This window comes from Macaca fascicularis, chromosome 1 (genome assembly GCF_037993035.2).
Source record: "Macaca fascicularis isolate 582-1 chromosome 1, T2T-MFA8v1.1".
NCBI classification, from domain to species: Eukaryota; Metazoa; Chordata; class Mammalia; order Primates; family Cercopithecidae; genus Macaca; species Macaca fascicularis.
Window position 1 is genome coordinate 201979965 of NC_088375.1, and position 27435 is coordinate 202007399.

The 27435-nt window shown below is 46.9% G+C and overlaps 1 protein-coding gene and 1 long non-coding RNA gene across 6 annotated transcripts in view; both read left to right on the top strand.

Annotated features, from left to right (window-relative positions):
* AK2 (adenylate kinase 2) overlaps positions 1-4550 on the top strand; it is a 28298-nt gene extending 23748 nt beyond the window's left edge. For 2 of the 4 annotated variants that reach the window (XM_074013155.1, XM_005544063.5), the window contains exons 6-8: positions 24-219; positions 1277-1345; positions 2592-4550. In XM_074013155.1, the coding sequence (XP_073869256.1) occupies positions 24-219; positions 1277-1345; positions 2592-2596 (270 nt within the window). In that variant the 3' untranslated portion in view covers positions 2597-4550. The remainder of the gene's footprint in view (positions 1-23; positions 220-1276; positions 1346-2591) is intronic. The other 2 variants (XM_074013158.1, XM_005544065.5) reach the window with 1 other exon arrangement.
* A 9882-nt stretch (positions 4551-14432) lies between these two features.
* LOC141408429 (uncharacterized) lies at positions 14433-27233 on the top strand. 2 transcript variants are annotated; one of them, XR_012423064.1, is made up of 2 exons: positions 14433-14639; positions 27031-27233. It is a non-coding gene; the product is annotated as an uncharacterized lncRNA (long non-coding RNA). The 2 variants fall into 2 exon arrangements; XR_012423065.1 differs by having other exon boundaries at positions 14433-14569.
* The last annotated feature ends 202 nt before the right edge of the window (positions 27234-27435 follow it).

Sequence of the window (27435 nt, forward strand, 5' to 3'; positions counted from 1 at the left end):
CATTGCTGTCTTCCTATTCTCAGATCACTGGGGAACCCTTGATTCGTCGATCAGATGATAATGAGAAGGCCTTGAAAATCCGCCTGCAAGCTTACCACACTCAAACCACCCCGCTCATAGAGTACTACAGGAAACGGGGGATCCACTCTGCTATCGATGCATCCCAGACCCCTGATGTCGTGTTCGCAAGCATCCTAGCAGCCTTCTCCAAAGCCACATGTAAAGACTTGGTTATGTTTATCTAATGTTGGGTCCAAGAAGGAATTTCTTCCTATCTCTGTGAGGGAATGGGTGGGAATGATAGGACAGGCAAAGAGAAGCTTCCTCAGGCTAGCAAAAATATCATTTGATGTATTGATTAAAAAAGCACTTGCTTGATTTATCTTTGGTGTGTGTGCTACTCTCATCTCATCTGTGTGTATGTGTGTTGTGTGTGTGTGTGTGTGTACATATGTGTTCACTCTCCTACTTTCTAAGTTTTAGGCTAGGTTGCTTTACCAGCTGTTTACTTCTTTTTTGTTGTTGTTTTGAGACAGGGTTTCACTCTGCCACCCAGGCTGGAGTGCAGTGGCGTGATCTTGGTTCACAGCAACCTCTGCCTCCTGGGGCTCAAGCAATTCTCCCGCCTCAGCCTCCTGAGCAGCTGGGACTACAGGTGCACGCCATAACACCTGGCTAATTTTTGTACTTTTTGCAGAGACAGGGTTTTGCCAAGTTGCCAAGGCTGGTCTTGAACTCCTGGGCTTAAGCAATCCACCCACCTTGGCCTCCCAAAGTGCCAGGATCACAGATGTGAGCCATCACATCCGGCCCAGCTGTTTACTTTAACCATACTTTTGATTTTATTTTTTGACCAAAATAAACTAACCCAGGTAATCTTCCAGGGGCCACAATTCCAAAACCTCATAGTATTTCTTCCATTTCCAGCAGCTGATTAGAAGTCCAGGATCATGTGAAGTCAGGCAGGGTCTCAGTTCCTGATGGTACATTATGGACAGAGAATTCCATTTGTTTTCTAACCCATAATGAAAACCCACATGAGTCAACATGTGAACAGGGATCATTAATTTTTTTCCCCTTAGGTGGAAGGAAAAAGGCGCTTACGTTGCAGGTTATAGAAATTACTGGGAGACGTCATAAAAAGAGCCAGGCCAAATTAGAATGTTTTTGTGATCTGCATCATGATGCTGAAAAGTAGCGATTATTTGGGAATTGGGTTTGAAAACTGAATTGTTGCCAGAGAATTAAACCAGGTGAAAGGTCCTTTTGAATTCAGATTGTCTTCTGAACATGGAGGCTGAGCATCTGAGAGCAGTCAAATCTACTTCCCCAAAGAGAGACCAGGGTAGGTTTATTTGCTTTTATTTTTAATGTTTGCCTCTGTTTCCAAGTGTCGACAAAACAGTGTGTGATCTATTCTTGGATTTATTTTGATCAGTATTTACTCAAACCCAGTCTCTCTCCAGGACATAAAACTGAAATCAGATATGTTCTTTTTAAGCCCAAACCCTCTGCCTTCTAGATCCAACCCTTCACCCCTAATTTTATGATGGCTATAGCCATGGACTTCCCCAAGAAAAGATCACCCGGAAATAAGACCACCTGTGACAGTAACCAGCTTTTATTCATAACCTTAGCTTCCCAACTATTGAGCATTTTCTAAGTTCCCTGCTATGTCTTTTGGTCTCTGGTTTGATTTGTGGCAAACAGATGAAGTAACAGACTACTATGAAGGACCACAAAAACAGCAGCCTCTGGAAAAACCATTAGAAAGTCAGTGGCAGATCCAGTAAATAATGTCGCCTGCCTCAGCATAATCTGCTGCTGACTCGATTTAGTGGGCTCTAAAGTGCCCAGCCTCCTTCTGACCTGAGCTCTCCTGCCATCTGTGAGACTACCAGAGGTTTTATCTGCCGTCCACATGGCAACTGGGCATGAGTACGTGGCCACCTTGCTTCCCTCTTTGCCTGGTCCAAGTGAATGTCTGCTGCCTCTGTCCTGCCTTGTCTTCCTGGCTCTAAACTAACTCCACCCACTCTTAATGGAAACTCAGTCTGGCTTTGTGTGTTTCTGGGAAGCACATGACTTCTGGGAATGGGCAAGGAAGAGGAGTGAAACAAAAACTGTCAGCGATGTGTGCCTGGCCTGGGATCCTTCTCTGGGTGACAGTGGCATCATGAATCTTGGAATCAGCTCCTCCCCTTGAACTAGGGACAATTGTAAGCACTTGGCCTCAAAGTTGAGGTCCCTGAATGTTTGCTAATTGAATATGCATGATCCTTGCCCAAATATTTGTCATCCATCCACATAGATTCATGTGTGCATACAACATGTGCAAGTAATATTTGGGCTGCCCATGAGAACTAGAAGATTCATAGGGAATGCATATACCCTTCTCAGAATGGTTAGAATTCTGTTTTTGCTTTGTTTAATTCCAGAGTCTTAGCCTCAGCAGGTTCTGCTTTTACCTGTCAGAGAAATGTCCAGTGTTTAATGCATTTGGTTGCTGGGGCTTATATGCCAGCCTCCTTTGATATGTACTTGGTTTTTAAAAACCCATTTTGTTCTCTCTTGTTTCCTCTCTATTTCAGCCTAGTATCAGAAGGCCAGGCGAGACTACACCACTGCTCATCACCCTGCGGCGTGATCCCTGCTCTTAGGTGCTGGGCAGAAGGGAAGGGTGGTCAGGGTGAGGATGGTGAGGGAGGGCTGGTGAGGGGCTCAAAGGAATAGTTGGAACAACAGCAGTGTTATTGTAGTGTGGCAGTTTCTTTTATACATAGGCGGGAGTTTTTAAAGTGTAAGGGAAAAATTAATTTTTTTTAAAATACCATGCTTGGAGGGTGGGGGTAGAAATAGAGAGATACAGTATTATTTCTAAGGAATCGGGTTTTCATTTACTCTGGACTGGTGAAAATATTTTTTAAAGCCAGTGCACTAAGACCTCAGCTTTTATCTCAGAACCCCATGGGTTCCAGACCAAGAGTACAGGAAATCAAATTGTTGTCCTGTGTGTCTATAGCTTGCAACAGGGAGGCTTTGATTACTGACCCTGGTTCCACACACTGTAAGATCAAAAAACCGTCTCCACATTTGAAAGAGATGTAAGGTGTATTCATAGGGATGGTGGCTCAACAAATCAAGCATACTGGAATCAAGGGGAGGGGGAAGGGAATGGAATGGAAAGGGAGGCTGATTCCCTTCCCCTGACTTACCACTGATTTACTAGGCTACCTACTCTCATGAGTAACCTCTCACAGCTACACAGCACATGCCACAATCCTATGCTCTTGCCTTCTTTTATCTGCAGTGTGTGAAGGGACTCTTTTAAATAAATGAGCAAGTGTCCTAAGCTATGTCATCCAAAGATTGTCCTTTCCATTATCAAATCCTGTGACTGGGATCACTCAACAGCACTGTGATGTATTATTTTCAATGAGGTGCCTTTCTTAACTGACCAAATGCTGCCTTGTTTGGCCCCTAAATCAATAAAATGTTAAAATTTGTATCCCCTGTTGTGGCATTTTTTAAGATAATCTAAGCTAGAAAAATGATACTGAATTCTGGACCTGGCTTGGAAGGAAAAGAAGCCCTTTCTTATGGTCACTGACAGCTATGTGGTAGGGAGGTCCAAGTATGTGCACATAAGATAAGCTTGCAACCTCTGGACCTTCAGCTCCTATGCAGGCTTTTCTTGAGCCCAGAGACAAGGCAGCTTGGTCTAGTGGAGCTAGCACTGTGCTTGGAGTTTAGGGGACCTAGGACAAATCCCAGCCAGTTAGTTATTCATTCTGCTCCTGTTTCCTCAGCTGAAAAAGGAAGTTGGTTATGCCACCTTCTTGGCCTTAATGGCATTAAATGAAATTTATAGGAAGAAGGTTTTTGCTCAGTACCTGGCACGCAACAGACAATGGATAAATGTTAGTTGGATCCAGATATACACAGAAAAATACCTGCTTCCTGCCAGACTGGATAATTGTTGAATGGGCACTTGTCCATAGTCTAGAAAGCCAGTGCTTCTAATCCCTAAGCCAGATCTTTGACTACCTTTTCAGTTGCTTCTTTAGCACTCTTTGTTGCTTCTCTGTGTGTCCTAGTTTAAATTCATTTCCTCTCCAGCAAAAGTGAGCTTAAATCATTTGTCCAAACTAAAGCTCTTATGCTTTTGGAAGGGCTGCCTTTGCAAGTGAGTTTTCTGAGAAATGACTGTTGTTCCCAAAACAAGAGGGAGCTGGCTGGAAGCACCACTATTCTTCTTTAGGCATCTTGTTACAGAGAGAGGCAGGATCTTCACTGACATATTAAATCCTGTTCCCTGAACCAGCCCCTCCTTCTTCTGCTCCACTTCCTCACCTCTGCAGAGTCATTTTCAGGTGTCAGCCTTACTGATTTGCACTGATCTGTTTGTTCCCTGAGCTTTTTAAATGCCCTATGAAAATTTTCTTTCCTCCGTCGGTCATTATGCATCCAATTGCGGGGAAATGTTTGTCAAACCAGCCTGCGAAGCAGCATGGTGTAGTGAGAAGAATAAACAGAGAAGACTGGGTGAACTATTGTTTGTTTGCTTCTTTGGGCCTGGGTTTCCTCTTCCAATCTGCAAACCAAGAATGCAGACTAGTCCTACCACTCCCAGAAGACTGACGTTATGCCAGGTACTATGCAAAGGCTTCATGTAACCCTCGACTTAAGGTAACCCTCACACAGCACCCTGTGGAGTCAGAACTGTCCTTCACTTTTATAGGTGAGGAAACCAGACTCAGAGAGGTGAAGTGGCATTCCTGAGGTCATGCATAAGAGGCAGTCAGGACTGAAACACAGTCTCTAACACTTATCTGTCCCCTTGACCTTGTTGCTGAAGTGATTTAATTACTTGCATAGCTCTGCAGACAGGAAGGGCTGCTCTGAATAAGAGCTCTTTTCCATGGACACTCAGCACTGCCAGAACTGATTTTAAAGAAGTCACTGCCGGCTCTGAGGGCCTAGGGTATGTGTCTTAGGATCTCCTGTGTGCACAAAGTGTCACTGATAGAACACAGCAGGATGGAAAGCAGCCTCTTCAGAAGCCTCACAAGTCTTCCCTCAGATGAAGACAGAGCGAGTCAGAAGACAGATTTCAACAGCAACTTCACCATGCGAACTTGGGCAAGTTATCTCACCTCATCAGTAGAATGGGAATGATCCCTATCCCTCAAAGGTGCTGATGACACTAGTGACCAAGATACTCATGTGGGTTGGACTGCCCAGGACACAGCAAATGCTTGGTAAACACAGATGGAATTCAGAGGGAAAATGTAGGCATTGATGAAAGTTGTCTCACTGACCATCTGGAACCAGGCTAAGGATCGCCTAGAAATCAAACCTCTGAAATTATATGCAGAATTCTTTATGTGTTTTCATAATTAATAATAGTCTAACGTATTAAATGCTTAATTGTGTGGGAGGTTCTGCATACATTATCTCATTTATTCTTCTCAATAACCCCATGGAGGTAAGTACTGCTATTATCTTTATGTCTGTGGACTTTGAGGTTCAGACATCTGATAATGGCAGAACCAGAGCATGAGCCCAAGTCTGGCTCCACACCCCAACCTCTTACCACTGTACCAATTGCTTTGACACTTTGCTGGGGAGAGAGGAAATGATCTCAAAGACACTCATGATACAGAAAAGGCTATGAGCCATGGATCTAAACAAAAGGAGAAACTCGAGTAGGTTTGCTGTGTTACAGTGAAGGACCTGCCACAGGTAAGAAGACCTTTTTCTATTTTGTCATCCTCTGTTGTTTCCTTATTGTTGGTACTCAAGCTCCAATGTGCTGGATTTGCATAGCTCCTAGAATCACCCATATTCCAGAAAGGCCGGAGGGGCGAGTTATGTTGGGGGAAAGGAGCTGGTTCCCATCCCCTGTCCTCCACGACTGTCTCCTGGTTCTGGAAAAGGTGGCCAGGGGAGGGTGTGTATGCAGGCTCTTGAGGCACAGGCAGCTCTCTCAGACTACAGCTCTGTGTGGCTGATGGTGTTGCATTATTCATAACTCCAGAGGGAGCAGTGTGCTTCTGATGTCTTGGGAATGCAGCAGCTCTGTCTTTAGAGTCATCCATGGCAGTGTGATGATGAGCTGCTCTCACAGAGGACCCCTTCCAGGTGCCCAGTCCAGATTGAGGTGCCCCCAGCAGAAAGCAGGTGGGAATGGAAAGACAAAGTATCAAAGGGCAAGACAACATGGGTCTAGATCCTGTGCAGATAGTCCTCAAGCCAATAAGCCAAACAGATCTGCATTTTGGGGGTAAAGTTGCTATGGAGCAAATAATTTGATTGTGTGGTGTTCTGTAAGGGTTTTCCAGACAAATTCCTCTGAGCTTAGCTAGGAGTTCATTATGCTTCCTGTTTAGCTGGTCTTCTTTCTTCTACTAGATAAGAAATGCTTCATTTTTGGCCGAGCACAGTAGCTCATGCCTGTAATCCCAGCACTTTGGGAGGCTGGGGTATGTGGATCACAAGGTCAGGAGTTTGAGACCACCCTGGCCAACATGGTGAAACCCTGTCTCTACTAAATATACCAAAAAAATCAGCTGGGTGTGGTGGCATGCACCTGTAATAGCAACTATTCGGGAGTTTGAGGCAGGAGAATTACTTGAACCCGGGAGGCGTAGGTTGCAGTGAGCTGAGATCGTACCATTGCACTCCAGCCTAGGCGACAGGGTGAGACTCCGTCTCAAAAAAAAAAAAAGAAATGCTTCATTTTCTACTGTTTTCCTTCTTGCCCTGGCTGTGAGGAAACTCAAAACTATGTCTTGTGTTCAGTTGTTAATCATTCCTCAGCCATGGTTTCTTAATGAAATTCCAACGCCAGCCCAATCTTAGTTCTGTGTTTAGCATTTTTGTACTCATGTGTGTTGTAAACTGCCTTGAGTCTATTTTGGAAGAGAAGCAGAGTGTAAAGGAAGGGCTAGTTATGCAGTACAGGAGGTCAGACTGCAGAGAAGAAGGTAGCTTTGTGAAGGAGGTGGGATCTGGGTGACTCCATGCAGAGGGTGGCAGCATTCCAGCTGAGGGCACAGCACAAGGGAAGGTACAGCGGCCACTGGTGCTCTGGGCTGCTTTAACCTCAAGCGGGGGTCTCAAGCAGGGGTCCCCAACTCCCAGGCCACGACTACCACCAGCAGGAGGTGAGCGACAGGCAAGTGAGCATTACCGCCTGAGCTCCACCTCCTGTCAGATCAGCAGTGGCATTAGATTCTCATAGAAGCACAAACCCTATTGTGAACTGTGCATGCGAGGAATGTAGGTTGCCTGCTCCTTGTGAGAATCTAATTAATGCCTGATTATCTGAGGTGGAACAGTTTCATCCTGGTCTGTGGAAAAATTGTCTTCCACGAAACTAGTCCCTGGTGCCAAAAATGTTGGGGACTGCTGACCTAGAGAACCCCTACCAGAGTTCTTGGGAAATCTGTATCTGGTTAGAGATAAGTTTTCAAACAAAGCACAGTGACCGTAGAAGGGAAGCTTTTCAACTCATGAATAATGTCAAGAATGCAGAAGAGCAAAAGACAAGGATATGTACATAGAGATTTGATGGGCCGCTTTAAGCTCATCCCATGTGCCACTCTTCCTCCCTCCCCTAAACACACCACAGTCTGTGCTTTGACCATGAATCAGGCAATCCTTTGCTGTGGGGCTGAAGTGGGGGAAGTGCCTCAGTTTTACTGTCGGCTCTCTTTTCCAGTCATGTGTCTAGTGGTGTGGGCATGAGTTCTGGGGATGACAAAGATGGTCTGTGGTTAGATCTTGGCCCTGACAGTAGCTTACTGTGTGCCTTGAGGGAGACACTTAACCTGTAAGCCTCAATGAACTCATCTGTAAAATGAGGGTCATAGCACTCATCTAGAAGAGTGGTGAAGTTCATATGAATTGAGAAATAGCAGCTACCCAATAAATGATCCTTTCTATGTCGTTTCCCAAGGCCATTTGCTGAGGAAAAAAGGACCTTACCATGGCTACCAGCTATTTCAGAATAGGTATCTTTACCCATTCCCATTCCTCAGTGGCACCTCATCCCCCTGGAATTCTGTACCAAACCCGAACAGGTTGCTTTTCACTGGGGTGTTTCCTGAGCTACCAAATGTGCCCCTGAGTGGAGATGGGAATCAGTGTTATCTTCCCCAGGGATGCTGATTCTACTCCAGGCTGGCAGGAGACATTGTGGTCCTGACACGGCAGCCAACCAGATAGCGATGGTCTTGTCACCCGCAAAGCTTACTGAGAGTAGGACATTCTGTAGTTGAAGATGAGGGGCACACCTTCAACTGTTGAAACTATACCTTGGCCTAGCTGTACCTGCTCCTATCTTGAGGCCAAAATAGGAGGGAGCACAAAAGATCATGATGGGGTACATGTTCAACACCAGTGAGGTGCTGGAGTGGGCCGAGAGAGTCTTTAGTGAGAATATGTTGGCTCATGTTTTGGAAATTTTTGAAAATTGTCCTGTGGTAAGGGAATGAGAACAGTGCCTCTCTCTTCGTGCTGTTGACAGGATGAGTTCATGTCTATCAGGTGTTTTAGAACAGTGATGCCCATAGTGCTCAGTAAGTGTTTCCTAGCTAGCAGCTCTGGCTCAGCAATTCCAGTTTGTACATGTACCCCAAGGAAATGACTAAGTATGTGCAGAAAGCATTCTTTATAACAGGGTTAGAATTGGAAACAACCTAAATTTCCAACAAAAGGGGAGATTGGCTGATTCATTCATGGGATGGAATCATATGTGATCACGAAATAAGTCATTTTAAGACAGAAAGATTTTATGATAAATGTATTAAGTGAATAAACAAAGGTTTTAAAACAATACAGAATGGAATTTGCTTTTTTTTTTTTTTTTCCTCGTGGAGACAGGATCTCCATATGTTGTCCAGGCTGGTCTTGTGCACCACCATGTCTGGGTAAAGAATGGATCTATTTTTAAAAGGAAACATTGTATTTTGGAGTAATTTTAAGTTTATAGAAAGGTTCTAAAAATAGTATAGAGAGTTTCTGTATATACTTCACCTAGTTTCCCCTAATGTTAACATTTTACTTGAGTATGGTACATTTGTCAAAACTAAGAGATTAACATTGGTACATTACTAGACTGACAGTATTTGGTTTTCACTAGCTTTTCCACTAATGTCTTTTCCATCCAGGCTCCATTGCATTTGGTATTTTTTTTTTTTTTTTTAATTTAAAAGTTTATGTACATAGAAAAGCATCTGGGTACATATAGGTGAAAATATTAACAATGATCATAACTGAGTGGTTGAACTAAGGGACATTTTTGTTTTAAAATTTTTAGTATGTCTTCTAATTTTTCTGTGTTTAACATGTCACATACTTTTAAAATACAAAACTAACAACTCAGGCTGAGTTGGTGCCCTCTGATTACCACTTGTATGGCTATACTGTGTATGTTTAGCTGAGTCCTTTCAAGACTCAGCTAAAGAGGGCAATAAGTCTGCCTCATCCCTCTTTCCCTATCATGCAGCCCAGGGCCAGGCATGGGAGGAGGCACTGATAATGTCTAGTTCAATAATGGGTGAAGTCAGAGAGTTTATTGCTACCAACTCTCAGAGATTAACTAGTCTTAGCACTCTTTTACAGCTTAAGGAAACCCAGGCTTATGTTTCCCCAGTTTAGTGACCCCAGCAGGACAGGACCTGTTTTTAAAGTTTGCAGTCTCAGGGCTGACTTTTATGCCTATCGCTGAATTAGTTGCTGTGGCCAGGTGCATGGAATATGCGTCTTGGCCAGTCTTGGGTCCACTGACCAGGCCTTTAGATGGCTTCTCAAAGAAAAGTCAGGGTTCTGCTATCCAAAGGAGGTAAGATGGATACTGAGGAAGTTAAATACAACATCAGAGCCATCCCCTAAACACAGGCATTTTAATCTCCAATTCTTTTTGCCATACTATACATCATGCTTGGGCTCCCTGATGAGAATAGTACCACATTAATGCTATTCATTGTTAAATCCTAGCATCCAGCACAGTACTTGTATATAGCAGGGACCTAGTCAACATATAAGTGAATATATACATCTTTTGGTGACCTAAACAAAATCATTTAACTAGATGTTTAAATCAGAATGCTTTGAGTTGTAAATAACAGAAAACTGGCTTAATAAAGGACATTTGTTGACTCATGCAACTGAAAGTCTAGTGGAGCCCAGCAGTCAGGCATGGTGTGGTCAGGATTTCACTTATGTGCCAATCTCATGACTGCCCCCTTGGTATCATCAGGCTTGTCTCTCTCATGGTAGCAAAATGACTGCAGCAGTTCCAGACGTCACAGCAGTACTCCACAACATCCAGAACAAGAGAGAAAATACAGAGACCCTGTATCACAGAATTCCCAGCAAAAGTCCTGAGAGTCACTGAACTGAATAAGATTACATGCCCACCTCTGAATCAGCAATTAGTGGCAAGGGTTGTTTACTGGCTTAGCCTAGATCATGTGCCTTGCCCTTATAATTGGGGGGATTGGGGAGGGAGAAAGTAGAATCAGCTTCCCTGAAACTACATGGATTCCTATTGGGAACTGAGACTTTGGGGAAGGGGAAAGCAGTCCGGATCCTGAGGATGTAACCAACAGGAATCCAGCTCGATTGAATACCCTGAATTGTGTGGCATAAATAAGGGCTGCAGGAGTTAGAGGGCAATGAGTGAAGGTTGCAGCAGTCAGAGCAGGGAGGCTTCATGGAGGAGTATGAGAGACTGGAGCCAAACCCTGAAGAGATAAAAGATTTGGGCAGTGGGGTAGGGAGGTGGAAAGGAAGGAGCATTTTCCATGTGCCAGACATCATGCTGAACCCTCTGTATGCCAGGCATGGTGGATCACCTGAGGTCAGGAGTTCGAGACAAGATTAGCCAACATGGCGATACCCCGTCTCTACAAAAATACAAAAATTAGCCAGGCATGGTGGTGTACTCCTTTAGTCCCAGCTACTCAGGAGACTGAGGTGGGGGAATTGCCTGAACCTGGGAGGCAGAGGTTGCAGTGAGCCAAGATTGTGCCACTGCACTCCAGCCTGGGCGATAAAGCAAAACTCCATCTCAAAAAAAAAAATTCTCCTTATGCATTATCTCAATTAACCCTTACAGTGACCTGCAAGTTTGGTATCATCATTATCCCCATTTTACAGATGAGAAACTGAAACCCAGGGGTCACATAGCAAGTGTTGAGGTTGAGACTGGGACCCAGCCTGTCTGGCTGAGAAGCTTGTGCCTAGAGCTATGAAGCTGGTGAGTAAAGTAGACAGTGGTCACCTGGGAAGTTTGCATTAGTGAAGGAAGTGGCCTGACCTCAGGTCATCACAGAGGTAGTGCAGAATGTGAAGTTCTTCCCTCAGCTGTGCTGATTTCAGGGCAGCAGGGATCAGAACCAAAGCACAGTTCCTTTGAAAGTTTGCCAAACTCTGACCTTAACTATGTGAAACCTTGTGCCTTCCCTCCTCACCAGATGGATTCTTCAGACCAGGTCTAGGTCCTGGTTCTGCTCCTCACTTAGGTGGCCTTGAATGTATCACTCACACTCTTTGAGCCTCAGTTTCTCTATTTGCAAAATAGACACAGTAATACCACATTTATTAATTCAACAGATTTACTCTTGCCTTATCTTTGCTGGGCCTGGGAGACCAAGAAACAAAGATGAATGAGACATTGCCTGCCCCCAAGGACCTCTCAGTCTAGCAGAGGAGATGGGTATAAAATCGGAGAGACTTGTGGAGAGCAGTGGAAAACAGATCAGGAAGCGATCAACTTAGCTTAAGTGGATCTGGGAAGGCCTCAAAGTAGGGAACATCTGAGCCACACCTTGAAGGGTTAGTAGGAGTTTGCCAGGCAGCCACTGAGGGCAGAGTTTTGTGAGAATCAGATAAGCTGTGTCAAATTAAATGTGTTTTATAAATTGGGCTGCCTTTCCCTTCTAGGTTCATACCTCAGCTTGCATTGCTGCTGTAGGAAACAAAGAAATGCCCTAGAAACCCCTCCCTGGGCCAAGAGTTCCTAGAATTAGGGACCGGGGAAGAGTTTTGCCTGCATGCTAAAGTCTAGGCTCATCATCTTGCCACACAAGGCCTGTCTGGCTTCATGTTTCTCTTAATTTTACGTTCACGCAAAACAACCACCTAGAGTTCCATGAAATCAGTACCTCCCTGTTTCTCCTCCTATGTCTCCTTCCTCTCCACACCCACCTGGCAACCTCTAATTTGTCTCCTGGAAATGTGATTGGCCCACACTCCATTCATGCAGCCTCTGCACTCTTTTATTTGTAAATACATGGACTCATCTTCTCCAGGGGACTGGGGCTCCTTCAAAGACAAAGAGTAGGTCCCAGTCTCCACCCTGCCATGCCTAGCACCGACTGATCAGGGCTGCATCTCTGATGCAGGGATGGGTAGTTAGGAGTCTCACTTCTTCCACAAATATTGAGGTTCTGCCACAGGCCTGCTGGCATCGAGTCAGGCAAAAAGAATTCAGGAAGCAAAGGGTACAATCCAACCCTGGAAGCATTCACAGTCCAGAGAGAAACTCACATGTAAACAGTCCATTGTAATACTGGGTGATGTGTGCTGGGATGAAAGGATATCTGGAGCATGAAGGGGACACAGGAGAGATCAACTACTTTGGGCACACAGGAAATTGAGCAGGAATCTGCTAGGTGGTGAAAGAAAGACACTAGAGCTTGTACGAGGCATGGAAGCATGAAAAAGCACAGCAGGTTCCAGGGTCAGTATGCGTATGGCTGAAGGAACTTGGGAAGAATGGAAGTGGGTGGGAGAAGCAGCTAGGGAAGCAGGCAGAGGACAAGGAAGAGCAGACCTTACTGTCATGCGAAGGGTTTGGACACATTTTAGAGCCCGTTATTGAAGCTTTTCAAGCAGGGAAGGGATGATGTAGTCAGTTTGTGTTTTAATGTGGAGTAGGAGAGAGAGGCCAGGGGTGTTCTGTTAGCCCAAGGATTTTGGCCACTTAATAGTATTAACAACAGTTAACACTTAACTCTGATTACTCTCTGCAGGCCCCATTCTAATTACCTTATGCATTTATTTTATTTTATTTTTTTGACATAGAGCCTTACTGTGTTGCCCAGGCTGGAGTGCGGTGGCATAATCTCCACTCACTGCAACCTGCACCTCCTGGGTTCAAGTGATTCTCATGCCTCAGCCTCCCAAGTAACTGAGACTGTAGGCGCACACCACCATGCCCAGCTAATTTTTATATTTTTAGTAAAGATGGGGTTTCACCATGTTGGCCAGGCTGGTCTCGAACTCCTGGCCTCAAGCAGTCCACTCACCTTGGCCTCCCAAAGTGCTGGGATTACAGGCATGAGCCACCATGCCCAGCCACCTTACGCATTTTAAATGATTTCATTCTCCTAGGGCCCTATGAGACAGATACTATTATTCTCCCATTAAGGTTCAAAAACTGAGGCATAAAAAAATTAAATAACTTGCATAACTTGGTAAATGGCGGGCCTGACTGCACTCTGACTGGCGCACTTCAGGGCCTGTGCTTTTAGTTACTGTGCTGGGTAGGATCTCATCATCGTCACAGTAATAATGATATGCTAATGAACATTTGTCGAACTCATATTCCATACTGTGTTTTGCTCTGTGGGCTGCAGATTGTTACCTCGGGTTTAACCAGATTCTAATCAGGTTGGCAAGGACACTGTCCACCTGGGAGACCAGCCTCAGAGCCCACAGTCCAATAGAGACGCTACTCCAGGTCTTGCTGTGTCTGAGCTGCCCATAGGGAAGTGGCCTGGCCACCTCCTCAAATTGCTGATGTCATGACCTTTGGCAGGGGCAGCCAGAGCCTCGTGCTGCCTTTGGCTGAGAGCCAGGTCAGAGGGGCTGAGCCAGAGTGGAGTGAGCAGCTGCATAGGTGGGCCCCTGGGGCCTCCAGACACCCTGGCTCAATGCCTGGACACTGTTCAAGGCTGCTGCAGCCAGAGCTGGGGACCAAGCACCAGGACCCCTGAGTTCCAGGCCCAACTTCATGGCTGATGTGCTGCGGGACCTTGGGCAAATCCCTACCCCTTCATTGGCCTCAGTTTCCTGGAAGGCAGTTGAATAAGATTGCTCCTGTCCGTGACCTTCCTCCCTCATATCATCTATGAGAGGCTGGACATTTGGGATACCACAAAGTAGTCCCTCCTGCATAGAACACAGGCCCCAGGTTATTTAGGATCTCTCCTTGGTCCCAAACCCTGCTGGGCACTGGGGCCACAGAGAGGAGCTGAGCTGATCCCTGCCTTCAAGTAGCTCCCAGTTGGTTGTCAGGGGGTGATAGGAGTTGGGGGTAGGGGGCGGGTGGAGCGAGACAGACAGGAAAACGAGCCATCAACCCAGTGTGGTAAGTGCTGCACTGCATAGAGAGAAGGAAATGCTGCACTGCATACAGAGAAGGAAGTACTGCACTGCGTAGCGAGAAGGATGCCCAAGGAGCTGCAGGGCTCCATGGGGAGAGCAGCTGACTGCCTGCAATGTCCTGGATGGCTTCCCTATAGGAAGGACATGGAGCTACTGCATCTTCCAGGTAGAGAAGGAGATGTGCATTCCTATTGAGGGAACAACCTGCACAATGGTCTGGAGACAGAAAAGACCAGGTGCGTTGAGGAAAGGGTGAGCTCCGTGTTGCAGATGGTAGGGAGAGGGTGTGAGTGCAAGGAGATGGGGCTACAGGGCAGGTGGGAGGCAGCAGGGACTGGATTGAGTACCAAGTTCCTGAGCCACAGCTCAAGGCTACAAGGCTACAAGGAGCAGAGCCCACACACAGGCTTCACAGGCACTGGGGAGGGCCTTGAGCCTCTGGAGTCCCAGCTTGGTAACACTGTTCCTCCTGCTGTTTGCATTTCCCCGTGTCTCATACTTCCTCCCTTTCCTGGAGGCCAAAGGCCACCCTGTGCCTTCCTGTTCAGGACACTCTGCCCCCTTCCAACCTCAGGTAAAGTTCTTCACAGGGTAGCCCATGCATTCCATATGCCTCATATTTGTGGGTCTCATCGTCTACCTTCTGGGTTTCTCCAGCAGCCTAGCGAGGCAGTCGAGACTGAAAGAACTTGCAGGTGATACAGAAACAGGGAGCACCTATGGGCCAGGCCCCATGTTGGCCTCTGGAGGACAGGTCAGACAAAATTCTTGCTGGGAGCCCTCAGTCTGGCTGGGAAGACAAATGCTAAAGATGTGATCATACCAATAAGCTGACCTCCCTGCACAGACAGGGAAGGTATCCCTGAGTTGCAGTTTGAACATGAGGTTCTAGAGGACCGGCTTCCTGAAGCAGCACAGAAAGAGTGTTACCAAGTACGAGATGACTTGTTTCAGGGCATCTGGCCAGTGTAAGGGAGGTCTGAGGCCAAAACTCTGATCTGTCTGACTCAAGGCCCACTAATTTGCAGTTCCCTCCCACTGGTATTTTTCTCCCATTATTCAAATGTCAACAGCAAGGAATTTTCATATCTTTAATATTGCTGGATCCTCTGTGAGATAGGGCCCACTCTCCCTAGTCAGAGGCATACAGACCTGGGAAGTCTAAGTGATTCATCCGTGGTTACAACAAGGTCAGAACTAGGATGAGAACACACATCTCTGGGCTCTAGGATAACCTGGTGAGATCATGGAGGAAAATTGTTGCTGTCTTTCCCAGCCTTGCCCTGAGCCAGGCTACCCCTGAATGACAGACACATGTTCCCAGTTGTTTCCCAGGGACTTTCCTGGAAAACAACTTCCTGGAGGAATACCATAGTGGCCTGAGAGATATGTTTGACTTGAGAGCAACCCTGTTCTGATCCGGAGGGTGCCCAGGGTCCCCAGAGCTCACAGCAGACATTCAGAGCAAATTATGGTATTTCTGCACTTGAGATTGCAAACAGAACTGCTTTTGGATGAAATGGAGCATGAGCCCCATTCCAGCCAAGCAGTGCAGGCCCCTCTAATCTCTCTAAGGGATGTGGGTGCCACCATCAGAGACCTGTAAGCTATAGGAAGCTCCAAGCCCTTCAACACTGCATCCTGAAGCCCTGAAGTAGGAGGGGGTATCTTTGGGCCCTAAGAGGGTCTTGATCCCATTCAAGAGCTTTTGTGGTACTGGGAGGGCCTCTAAGCCCTTAAGGAAAAGACTTGGGTTCTGGTGACGAGTTTTTAGAGGACCTGGGAGGGGGTTCTAACAATAACAGATCACTCGTCAGCAAGCTGGGAGCAGTTGAAGTGTTTGAATATATTTAGGGTCATGTATTTGCCATGTCTATAGTTTCTTCAGTCCCTTTCATTCCCAGAGCACTCACACTTTGATTATCTTATACATTCCACTTTGACCCTCAGAGCTGCCTTTTATGGAGCTAAAAACAATTCAAGAGATGGAAGATAGAAATGAAAATTGCAGGCCGGGCGCGGTGGCTCAAGCCTGTAATCCCAGCACTTTGGGAGGCCGAGACGGGCGGATCACGAGGTCGGGAGATCAAGACCATCCTGGCTAACACGGTGAAACCCCGTCTCTACTAAAAAATACAAAAAACTAGCCAGGCGCGGTGGCGGGCGCCTGTAGTCCCAACTACTCGGGAGGCTGAGGCAGGAGAATGGCGTGAACCCAGGAGGCGGAGCTTGCAGTGAGCTGAGATCCGGCCACTGCACTCCAGCCTGGGCGGCAGAGCAAGACTCCGTCTCAAAAAAAAAAAAAAAAAGAAATGAAAATTGCAGGCTGGGCACGGTGGCTCACGCTTGTAATCTCAGCACTTTGAGAGGCCAGGGCAGGAGGATTGCTTGAGCCCAAGAGATCAAGACCAGCCTGGGCAGCATAGTGGGACCTTATCTCTACAAAAAAGTAAAAAATCAGCCAGGTGTGGTGGCATATACCTGTAGTCCTAGCTACTTGAGAGGCTGAGGTGGGAGGATTGCTTGAGCCCTGAAAGTCAAGGTTGCAATGAGCCGAGATTGTGCCACTGCACTCCAGCCTGGGTGACAGAGCAAGACCCTGCCTCAAAAAAATAAAAAAGAAGGCCGGCTGCGGTGGTTCACACCTGTAATCCCAGCACTTTGGGGGGCCAAGGTGGGTGGATCACTTGAGGTCAGGAGTTTGAGACCAGCCTGGCCAACATGGTGAAATGCCATCTCTACTAAAAATACAAAAATTAGCCAGGTGTGGGGGTGCACGCCTGTAATCCCAGCTACTTGGGAGGCTGAGGCAGGAGAATCGCTTGAACCTGGGACACAGAAGTTGCAGTGAGCCAAGATCGCGCCACTGCTCTCCAGCCCGGGTGACAGAGCAAGACCCTGTCCCAAAAAAAAAAGAAGGAAAAGGAGGAAGAAATGAAGAGTAGAAGGAAGAAGGAAGGGAGGCAGGAAGGGAAGAAGAAGAAAGAGGAGGAAGAGAGAAGAAAAGGAAAAGAAGAAATGAGTGCTGCCTAAGGCCCCACAGAGAGATACACATCTGAAATCAGATCCAGCCCTTTCCTACCTACCCTAGACCTGACTCTTTCCTGTCGCCTCCATCTGCCCTTGCACCGTCCGCCAACCTGCAGGTCCCAACCTCCTGCTGAACTGGAAACCTTAGATACCAAAGAAGTAACCCCCACTCCCCACTGGACATCTCCTTTCTGAAAAAGCCCTGGCCAGGAAGGCCTGGGGGCTTTAATCTTGGCTCTGTCTCCTTCCCAGAGTTGCAGTGAGTTTCAGTGAGATCAAGGATCTTAAAAGTGCTCCAGAAACTGAAAAATGTTGAAAGAACACGAGGAAGGGGAAACTACCACTCTATTGTTTTATATAGAGATGAGTGATTTGGACCCAGGCCTTCCAAGGGGTCACAGTTTGGAGGGAGGCAGACATACAGACCCCAAGCCCCAATGTGACATGGATAATGCAATAGCCAAAGGATGTGCCAGGCATTGTGAGGGCACAGACAACTCCTAGGGGAGTCAGGGAAAGCCTTGAAAAGAACACACATTGGAGATGCGTCCTGAGGACATGTGAAAGTTTACCAGGTAGACGAAAGAGTATGTGTATTTCAAGGGAGGGAACAGCTTGTACAAAGTCATGGAGGCTGGAAAGGGAATGGTGTCCAGTGAGAGTGTCTAGTCAGTGATGGACAAAATCAGTTTTGGCAACGTGGGCCAGGGCAGAGCAGAGCATGGCCTTGAAATACTTGCAAAGAAGATTTAGAGTTCTTTTCGGTAAATAATGGTAATTATTCTTAAAAAAAAAAAAAAAAAAAAAAAAAAAAAAAGTCTCGCTCTGTTGCCCAGGCTGGAGTGCAGTGGTCTAATCTCGGCTCACTGCAATCTCTGCCTCCCAGGTTCAAGCGATTCTTCTGCCTCAGCCTCCTGAGTAGCTGGGATTACATGCGGGTACTACCACACCCAGCTAATTTTTGTATTTTTAGTAGAAATGGGGTTTCACCATGTTAGTCAGGCTGGTCTTGAACTCCTGACCTTGTGATCTGCCCGCCTCAGCCTCCCAAAGTGCTGGGATTACAGGCATGAGCCACCGCACCCGGCCAATAATGGGAATTCTAAAGCAGGGAAGTGGTCCTTGTGCTAGAAATTATTATATTTTTTACAGATTTCAAAACAGAGACTCAGAAGGAGCAGCAAATTGCCCAAGGCCTCTCTACCAGTCAGGGAAACAGAGCCAATAGGCTCTATATATATCACGCTAGGCCAGCAAGTCCCAAGATCTGCAGAGTGAGTCTGCAAGCTAGAGACCCAGGAGAGTGGTTTAGTTCCAGTCCAAGTCCAAAGTTATCTGGGTATCCCATGGTGCAGTCGAACTGACACCATCAAATTGTGAAATGGCTAAAACTACAGCTAAAAAGTGGCATAGCTGGGGCTCAAACCCCATTCTATCTGACTAGAAAACCCTTTGCTGCAGAAGCCACTGGGCAGAGACCCAGGCCTCTTCTGTCCTAGCCTGGACTCCAGGGTTGTGCCAGCTAGAGAGAAGCAGCCAGTCACCACACCAGCCAGGTTAGGCTATGGGCCTGTCAGATAACCCAGCAGGGCTTGAGGAAGGAGCTAACCAGGGGTCTCTGTTTTAGGTGGAACTCCACAAAAGGCTTTATACCTTCTTGGGAGGACAGGTGAGGGCAAGGAGGTTGGGGCTTCAAAGGAGCTGCCCTGCAGAATCTCTTTTCACTTTTCCTGTTCAAAACACCTTAGTGCTCATGACCCCATTTCACCTCAGCAACTCTGAGAGTGGGGCGGGGGAAAATACCCATTGGACAGATGGAGAAACCAAGATGCAGAGAGGTGAAGGTGAAGTGACTTGCCCAAGGTCACAGCTGAGAAGCAGAATCACAGGGCCCAGGACCCTGGAAGCTCACATTCTTCCTGTTCTACAGAGAAAGAAGGAGAGACCTAAAGAGGAATGTCCCAGCCAAGCACAGTGGCTCATGCCTGTTAATCCCAGCACTTTGGGAGGCTGAGGTGGGCAGATCACTTGAGTCCAGGAGTTCAAGACCAGCCTGGTCAATAGGGCAAAACTCCATCTCTACAAAAACAAAAATTGCCAGACGTGGTGGCGCATGCATGTGGTCCCAGCTACTCAGGAAGCACAGGTTGGAGGATCGCTTGAGCCCGGGAGATGGAGGCTATAGTGAGCTATGATCGTGCCACTGTACTTCAGCCTGGATGACAGAGCGAGACCTTGTCTCAAACAAACAACCACCACGAAAAAAAAAAATGTCCCCATTCTGCTGATGAGGAAGTGGAAACACAGAAGGTTGGGTCTCCTTCAAGCTGCTCAGTGAAAAGTGATCAAGCCCTCAATTGTCCTGGGTGTTTTCTTCATTCCTCCGCAGCACTTGGCCTTTCTACTGTCCAACAGCCCAGAGTTTACAAAATACTTGGCATGGCCACAGTATCTTGGTTTCAAGGTTATGCCACTGCCAAACCAGATACAACTTCATCACATCCAGTACCAAGGTCCAAAGAGGGGAAAGGACATCCCATGTCACCAGCAAATCAGGAGCTAACTCCAAAGGCTGTTTTCCTGGCCCATCCCTTACAGTAGTGGAATAGAGACTTGGCTGGTGGGACCAGCCTCCAGATGACCCTAGTAATTGCTTGCAGGGAGGGAGGTTCTGAGGTCTAGAAATGGCAAGTGGTCTGAGGTTTCACGTTAAAACCTGTTTCTGCTCTAGCCCAGCAGTCGGTGAACACCAGGTACTTTCTGATGGTGATTGAGGTTGGTGCAGGGCTGCATTATCTGTTCCACATCCCACCATGAGAACACACCAGGAGTGGGGGCTTTCCACCCAGATCCCCAAGAAGTTGCTCCATCATTCTGTCTCACCACAACCATTTCCTTCTCTAAAAACTCCCTTCCCTGCAAGCCCTGAGACCAGCCAGGCTCTCACCACAGAGTACATGCAGACTTGCTTCTTCAGCTGTGGCCACACCAGGCTCAGGAATGTCCCAGGAGGCCCTACCATCTCTGCTGCTGCCACAAGCTGAGGGCGTGTCGGGGACTAGCCTCAGTAAGGTTGGGCCTGGAGCTACCGCCTCTCTCAGAGTAAGAGTAATGCTCCCAACCCCTGCAAAGCAGTTTACATCCAACAGCTCACTTAATCCTCACAGCTGTTTTGTGGGGATGGAAATAGTCATTATCAATGGCCATTTTACAGAAAAGGAAACTGAAGACAGGGAAGTAACTTAGGGTGACACAGCTTTTCAGCCTGACTCTGAGCTGTCTGCTTCTCTTAAGCGGCTGCTCAGTGGACTCAAAAACGGTATTGAGTATCAGGTTTTGGTTTTTGTTTTGCTATCAGAAAAATTTTTGAAGATGTCTGGCAAATAGGTAAGACTTCTAATGATGCCAAAGCAGAAAGAGTCCCCCAGGATGGGGAAACTGAGGCAGCGGGGAGGAGACATGTCTTAGCTAAAGTTGCACAGCAGGTGAACTGGCTGGTGCTGGACCTGGCGGCAGGAAGTACCCGCTGAGCTTGGACCTGGATTCATAGGCCGGCCAGCCAGGCTGCCACCCTTTATCCCTAAGGCCTCTGTTTCTCTGCTCTGTAGGCCAGGCCCTCCTGGAGGTCACGCCTCAGTCATCACTGATGGGGTGACAGACTGTGGGAGCCGGAGTGTGGCTGCAGTAGGAAACGATCTTGGTTGCATCAGTACTCGGGTTCCAGCCCCGCCTAGTTAGGCAAGGGCGCCCCCCACCTTTGCTACAAGTTTCCCACCACTCCAGCCCCACCCTGCCCCCTCCCTTCACCCCTGACCCAGGATGGCTCTGCCCCTAGCGACGCTCTCGCTATGAGGGGCAGAGCCTCTCATCCCAGCCTGTGCCAGGCAGAAGCCCTGATCCCACACGTGGCAGGACCCACCTTGGGATGTGGAGGATTCTGTCTCTAGGAGAAAGAGGATTCTGCTGGTGGATGACACCTGCTATTACTGACTCATTCATGCATTCAGTCTCTTCTAAGTTTATTCATTCAATCAACAGTTTTTTGTTTTTTTATTTTTTTTTTGAGACCGAGTCGCTGTCTGTCACTAGGCTGGAGTGCAGTGGCACGATCCTGGCTCACTGCAACCTCTGACTCCCTGGTTCAAGTGATTCTCCTGCCTCATCCTCCCAGGTAGCTAGGATTACAGGCATATGCCACCACGTCCAGCTAATTTTTGTATTTTTAGTAGAGCCAGGGTTTCACCATGTTGGCCAGAATGGTCTCGATCTGACCTCATGATTCGCCCACCTCGGCCTCCCATCAACACGTTCCTTTTGTTTGTTTTTTGAGATGGAGTCTGGGAGGTGGAGGATTCTATCCTTAGGAGAAAGAGGATTCTGCTGGTGGATGATATCTGCTGTTACTGACTCATTCATGCATTCAATCTCTTCTAAGTTTATTCATTCCTTCAACGCATTCTTTTTGTTTGTTTTTTGAGATGGAGTCTGGCTCTCTTGCCCAGGTTGGAGTGCAGTGGCATTATCTCGGCTCACTGCAGCCTCCACCTCGTGGGTTCAAGCGATTCTCCTGCCTCAGCCTCCTGAGTAGCTGGAATTACAGACACGTACCACCACGCCCAGCTAATTTTTTTTTCTTTTTTTTCTTTTTTTTGTATTTTTAGTAGAAGTAGGGTTTCGCTATGTTGGCCAGGCTGGTCTCAAATGCCTGACCTCAGGTGATCCACCCACTTCAGCCTCCTAAAGTGCTGGGATTACAGGCACGAGTCACAACACCCGGCCTCCATCGCAAATTCTTATCCAGCCCCTTCTAACCTGAGAGCCACACTGGGTCATGCCTTCTGCTGGACCCTGGGACCACAGAAATGAATAAGGTGGACATGGTCCTGCCCTGGAGGAGCTTAGAGGGTAGAGGGGCACTGTGTCATGTGTCTGATGCTATAACACAAAGATAGACATGGGACAGCAGCAAGACAGAGAGGGAGTGTGATGTATGGGAGCAGCAAGGCAGGGAAAGATACAAAGGAGGACAGCATCTGCCTTGGAGGAAGAAGGGAGCAGTAGTTGGCCAGATGAAGAGTTAATAGTAGCAACCCCAATACAAACTCTGCAGGCATTTACTGTGTGCCAGAAGCTTTATTCTCATTAATTTCTTTTTCCTTTTTCTTTTTTTTTTTTTTTTTTTTTGAGATGAACTCTCACTCTGTCACCCAGGCTGGAGTGCAGTGGCACGGCCTCCACTCAATGCATCCTCTGCCTCCCAAGTTCAAGTGATTCTCCTGCCTCAGCCTCCCGAGTAGCTGGGATTACAGGCATGCGCACCCATGCCCAGCTAATTTTTGTATTTTTAGTAGAGACAGGGTTTCACCGTGTTGGCCAGGCTGGTCTCGAACTCCTGACCTCAGCTGATCCTCTCACCTCAGCCTCCCAAAGTGCTGGGATTACAGACATGAGCCACCTCACCTGGCCCTCATTAATTTCCATCTTTACAACAAACCTGGGAAGCAGATATTATCAGCCCCTTTTTACAGATGAGGAAATTGAGGCTCCAAGAGGTTAAATGAATTTCCAAAGTGGTATAACTCAAAAGCACAAAAGCCAGAATTTGAACCAGGTTTGTCTATCTCCAAATTCAGTGTTAAATTTAGACCTAGAGTTAAGTTTAAAAATACAGGATGGTAACTGCAAAGGACTGGAGGCTATATCCAAAAGATTAACAATGGTAGTCTCTGGGGGGATGAGTTTACATTGTTATGCATTGATGTACATTTGAATTATGAGACAAGAGATGTCCACATATGCTGGAATTCACAATGATTCCTATGGTACATTAGTTTCATTTTCTCTGATTCTTTTCTTTGCCCCAGAAATGGAAATTGCCTAAGTGGGTGTTTTGTTTTTTTTTTTCTTGAATACAAAAATACAGGATCCTTTTTTTGAAAGTCAGATGTCAATTTTAGGATGACCATTACCAGTGAGATTTTTTTCCCCTTTGTGTTTTCCTAACTTACTATATCAAGTATGTCTTTCATAATTTGAAAGTAATGTTATTTTTAAGAAATGAATTGCACACATCAAGGACTGGAGTGACCCAGCCGACGCAAGTGCCTGCAGTTCCTGAGAAGAAGGCTTGGGGGTTTTGGGTGACCTCAAACCAGAGTGAGTCAGCGGGGTGAAGTGGCTGCCAAAACACCAGGCAAGCAAGTAGAAACACGGTCCCAGATTTGAGAAGGAAACCTCCCCTGCTCCTCAGGGCTGATCAAGCTTCATTTGAGGCTCAGACGTACAGGGGAGCTACCCTAAAGCTGAAGAGAGACCTAAGCACAGCTGAGGGACCTTGGAGAAGAGGCCTTTAGGGGAAGGTCTTTACAGTGCATACGCAGTTGGCATGCCTGTATGAACAGGCTTGACCAGGGGGTTTACCCTGCCCAGATAAATAGTGAGCTACCTATTACTGGAAGTACGCAAGGAAAGACCAGAAGACTACCTTATATTAAAGGGCAGCTGTGTGGGTGATAGACTGCATTAGCAGACAACCCAAATATTAAGACAGACAGCGTTTGTAGGACATGAGGGGGAAAAGATAACCAACTTAACATCTCAGAGGGAATATGCTAGAACTGTCAGTAGTAAGCAATAGTGGTGACAGAATCATTTGTTGAGTACCAATTGGGTACTAGGTGTATTACATAGATATCAGTGGTTTTCAAACTTGAACTACACCAGAATTTCCTGGAGGGTGTGTTGTAACACAGATTGCTGGGCCCCATGCCCAGGGTTTCTGATTCAGTATGTCAGAAGTGGGGCTACTTCACAGGTGATGTTAATGCAGCTGGTCTGGAGACTACACTTTGATATACATGATCTTATTTATTTGTCACACCCACCTTATAATGGAGGTTCTGTTATCTCTATTTTCCAGGTCAAAAAAAAAAATGAAACAAAAACATCATCTGAGGCTTCTCAGAGTTAAAATTACTATTTATAGCTAGTAAGCGGTAGAACCAAGATCTTTGAATCCAGATTTTTTTTTAAGCAGGCTTAATTCATTTTATTTTTTCTTGTGTAAAAACTCTGTTGACCAGGGGCAGTGATTCACACCTGTAATCTTAGCACTTTGGGAGGCCGAGGCATACGGATCACTTGAGCCCAGGAATTCCAGACCAGCCTGGATACCATGGCAAACCCTGTCTCTACAAAAAACACACAAAAAATTAGCTGGGGACGGTGGTGCATGCTTGTAGTCCCAGCTACTAGGGTTGGGGAGTGGCTGAGGCAGGAGGATTGCTTGAGCCCTGGAGGTCATGCCACTGCACTCCAGCCCGGGCAACCCTGTCTCAAAAAACAAAACAAAACTCTATCTTGTATACATAGCTGGAACCTGGGTCCTCCGCACAGAGACTCTGGTCTGGATCTTGATGAGATGGTCAGTGAACTCCTGATAGGGAGACTTGATGAATATGGTGTCTCTCCAGAGGTTGGGGGTCAGATAGCTATAATTCTTGGAGATGGCATCAAAGGTGGCCTTGGTGAAGTTGCCCAGGTGGCAGTGCAGCTTTGGGTTATGCTATGCCCATGATTTCTCAGCTCTTTTTTTTTTTTTTTTTTTTTTTTTGAGATGGAGTCTCTGTTGCCCAGGCTGTAGTGCAGTGGCGCCATCTTGGCTCACTGCAACTTCTGCCTCCCAGGTAGCTGGGACTACAGGCGCATGCCACCACACCCAGCTAATTTGTTTTATTTTTAGTAGAGACAGGGTTTCACTATGTCGGCCAGGCTGGTCTCAACCTCCTGACCTTGTGATCTGCCCGCCTCGGCCTCCCAAAGTGCTGGGATTACAGGCATGAGCCACCGTGTCCAGCCGATTTCTCAGCTCTTAACAGCTCCAGGGTGCTCATATTGTGGGCTCTCTGCTGGGGCAGTACTTTTTCTTTCTGTTACGATGGAATACACCTGGCTGAGATGGAGCACTGGTCAATACTAGCCATCAGCAGCATCTTGGGCACAGAGACCAAGGTGACGCCATTGCCTCAGTGGAGCAGGGATAAGGCGCACCAGCACAGAGCCACGGCAGCCTTGCAAGGGATGGTGTGGGGGCTAACTGATCTTATTCCCCCAGTGGCTTCTCTGCACAGGGACAATGGAGAGCCTGACCAGGGTCATGGCCCCTCGGATGGCAGTGGCTACCTCCTCAGAGCACTTAACACCCAGACCAATGTGGCCACTGTAGTTCCCATTGGCAACACACACCTTGAGCCTGGTGTGCTGGTCAGTGCAGGTCTGTTTTTACACAGGCGTGGTCTTCAAAACCTCATCCTTGAAAGATGCCCCCAGGAAAATGTCAATGATCTCAGACTCCTCGATGGGCAGGGAGAAGAGCTAGATCTCCTCCAGGGACTTGATCTTCATGTCCCTGACCAGGTAGCCCAACTTGGTGACAGGCATCCATTCCTTGTCTTCACCCTTGCCTCTGCAAGCTCCATGGCCCAGACCCTGACCCCAACTACTACCCCAAGGCCCCATCGCCACTGCCAAAGCCTCCATGGAAACCACTATGACCTCCCATTCCTGGGCCCCCAGGGTGTCTGAGTCAACTCTCTGCACCAGTCGTCTGCCATTAGGTGTTTTCTCAGGGAAGAAGTTGAACCCAGATCTTTCTGACTCTGAAGTTCATGTTTAACTAAAACAGTTGGTTCCTTTTCTCAATTAATAAATAGAAATAAAGATTCTAGGCAGGGCACAGTGGCTCATGCCTGTAATCCCAGCACTTTGGGAGGCCAAGGTGGGCGGATCATCTGAGGTCAGGAGTTCAAGACCAACCCATCCAACATGGTAAAACCCTGTCTTTACTAAAAATACAAAAAATTAGCCAGTCGTGTAGTCCCAGCTACTCGGGAGGCTGAGGCAGGAGAATCACTTGAACCTGGGAGGTGGAGGTTGCAGTGAGCTGAGATCACGCCACTGCGCTCCAGCCTGGGCAACAGAGTTAGACTCTGTCTCTAGAAAAAAAAAAAAAAAAAAAAAAAGATTTAAATTGTTTAATAACAATAACACATGCAAGTTATTTCTTCAAGATATAAGAACAGAAATTTTGATACCTGGAAGAGGTTGGAGCAGGAGTGACCAGTATCCAGGGAAAGAGAAACAGCAATGCCCTGAGTGTTGGGGAGCTTAGTGATTCAGCTCCTCCCCCGTATGTTGGGAGAGCTTTGGGTTATGCTATGCCCATGATTGCTCAGCTCTTACAGCTCCAGGGTACTCAGGTTGTGGGCTCTCTGCTGGGGCAGTACTTTTTCTTTCTGTTACGATGCAATTCACCAAACATGTATTGAGCATCTTGCTCAACAAAGCAAAATATGATATCCTGCGGTAGGCTGAGTAATGACCACCTAAAGATATCAGGTCCTAATCCCCAGAACCTGTGAAGGTTACCTCGGATGGTAAAGAGATTTTGCAGATATGATTACATTAAGGATCTTAAAATGGAGAGATCATCCTGGATGATTATCCTAGTGGGCCTGATGTAATCACAAGGGTCCTTATAAGAGAGAAGATAATGTATGAAGATAGAACAAAGAGAGATTTAAAGATGCTGTGTTGCAGGCTTTGAAGATGGAAGAGGGGACCACCAGCCAAGGAGTGCAGCCCAAGAAGCTGGAAAAGTTATGAAAACCAATTCTCCCCTAGAGCCTCCAGAAGGAATGCAGCCCTGCTGACACTTTGATTTTAGCCTCCATAAGACCCGTTTTGGACTTCTGACTTCCAGAACTGTAAGACAATAAAATCGTCTTGTTTTAAGCCACAAATTTGTGGTAATTTGTGAAACTGATACAGATGTAATTGCCAAAAATATTATAGAAAACTGGCTCCAGTTTTCACATAGTGTAGAGTGAATAAACACATACAAATCCACATTCACCTTCACTCTGCCTCTGGCCTGGTGTACTTGGAGGAACAGGTGCACAGTGGTGCCTATGTGCCTTCTTGTCTTGAAGAGTGAGAGCACCT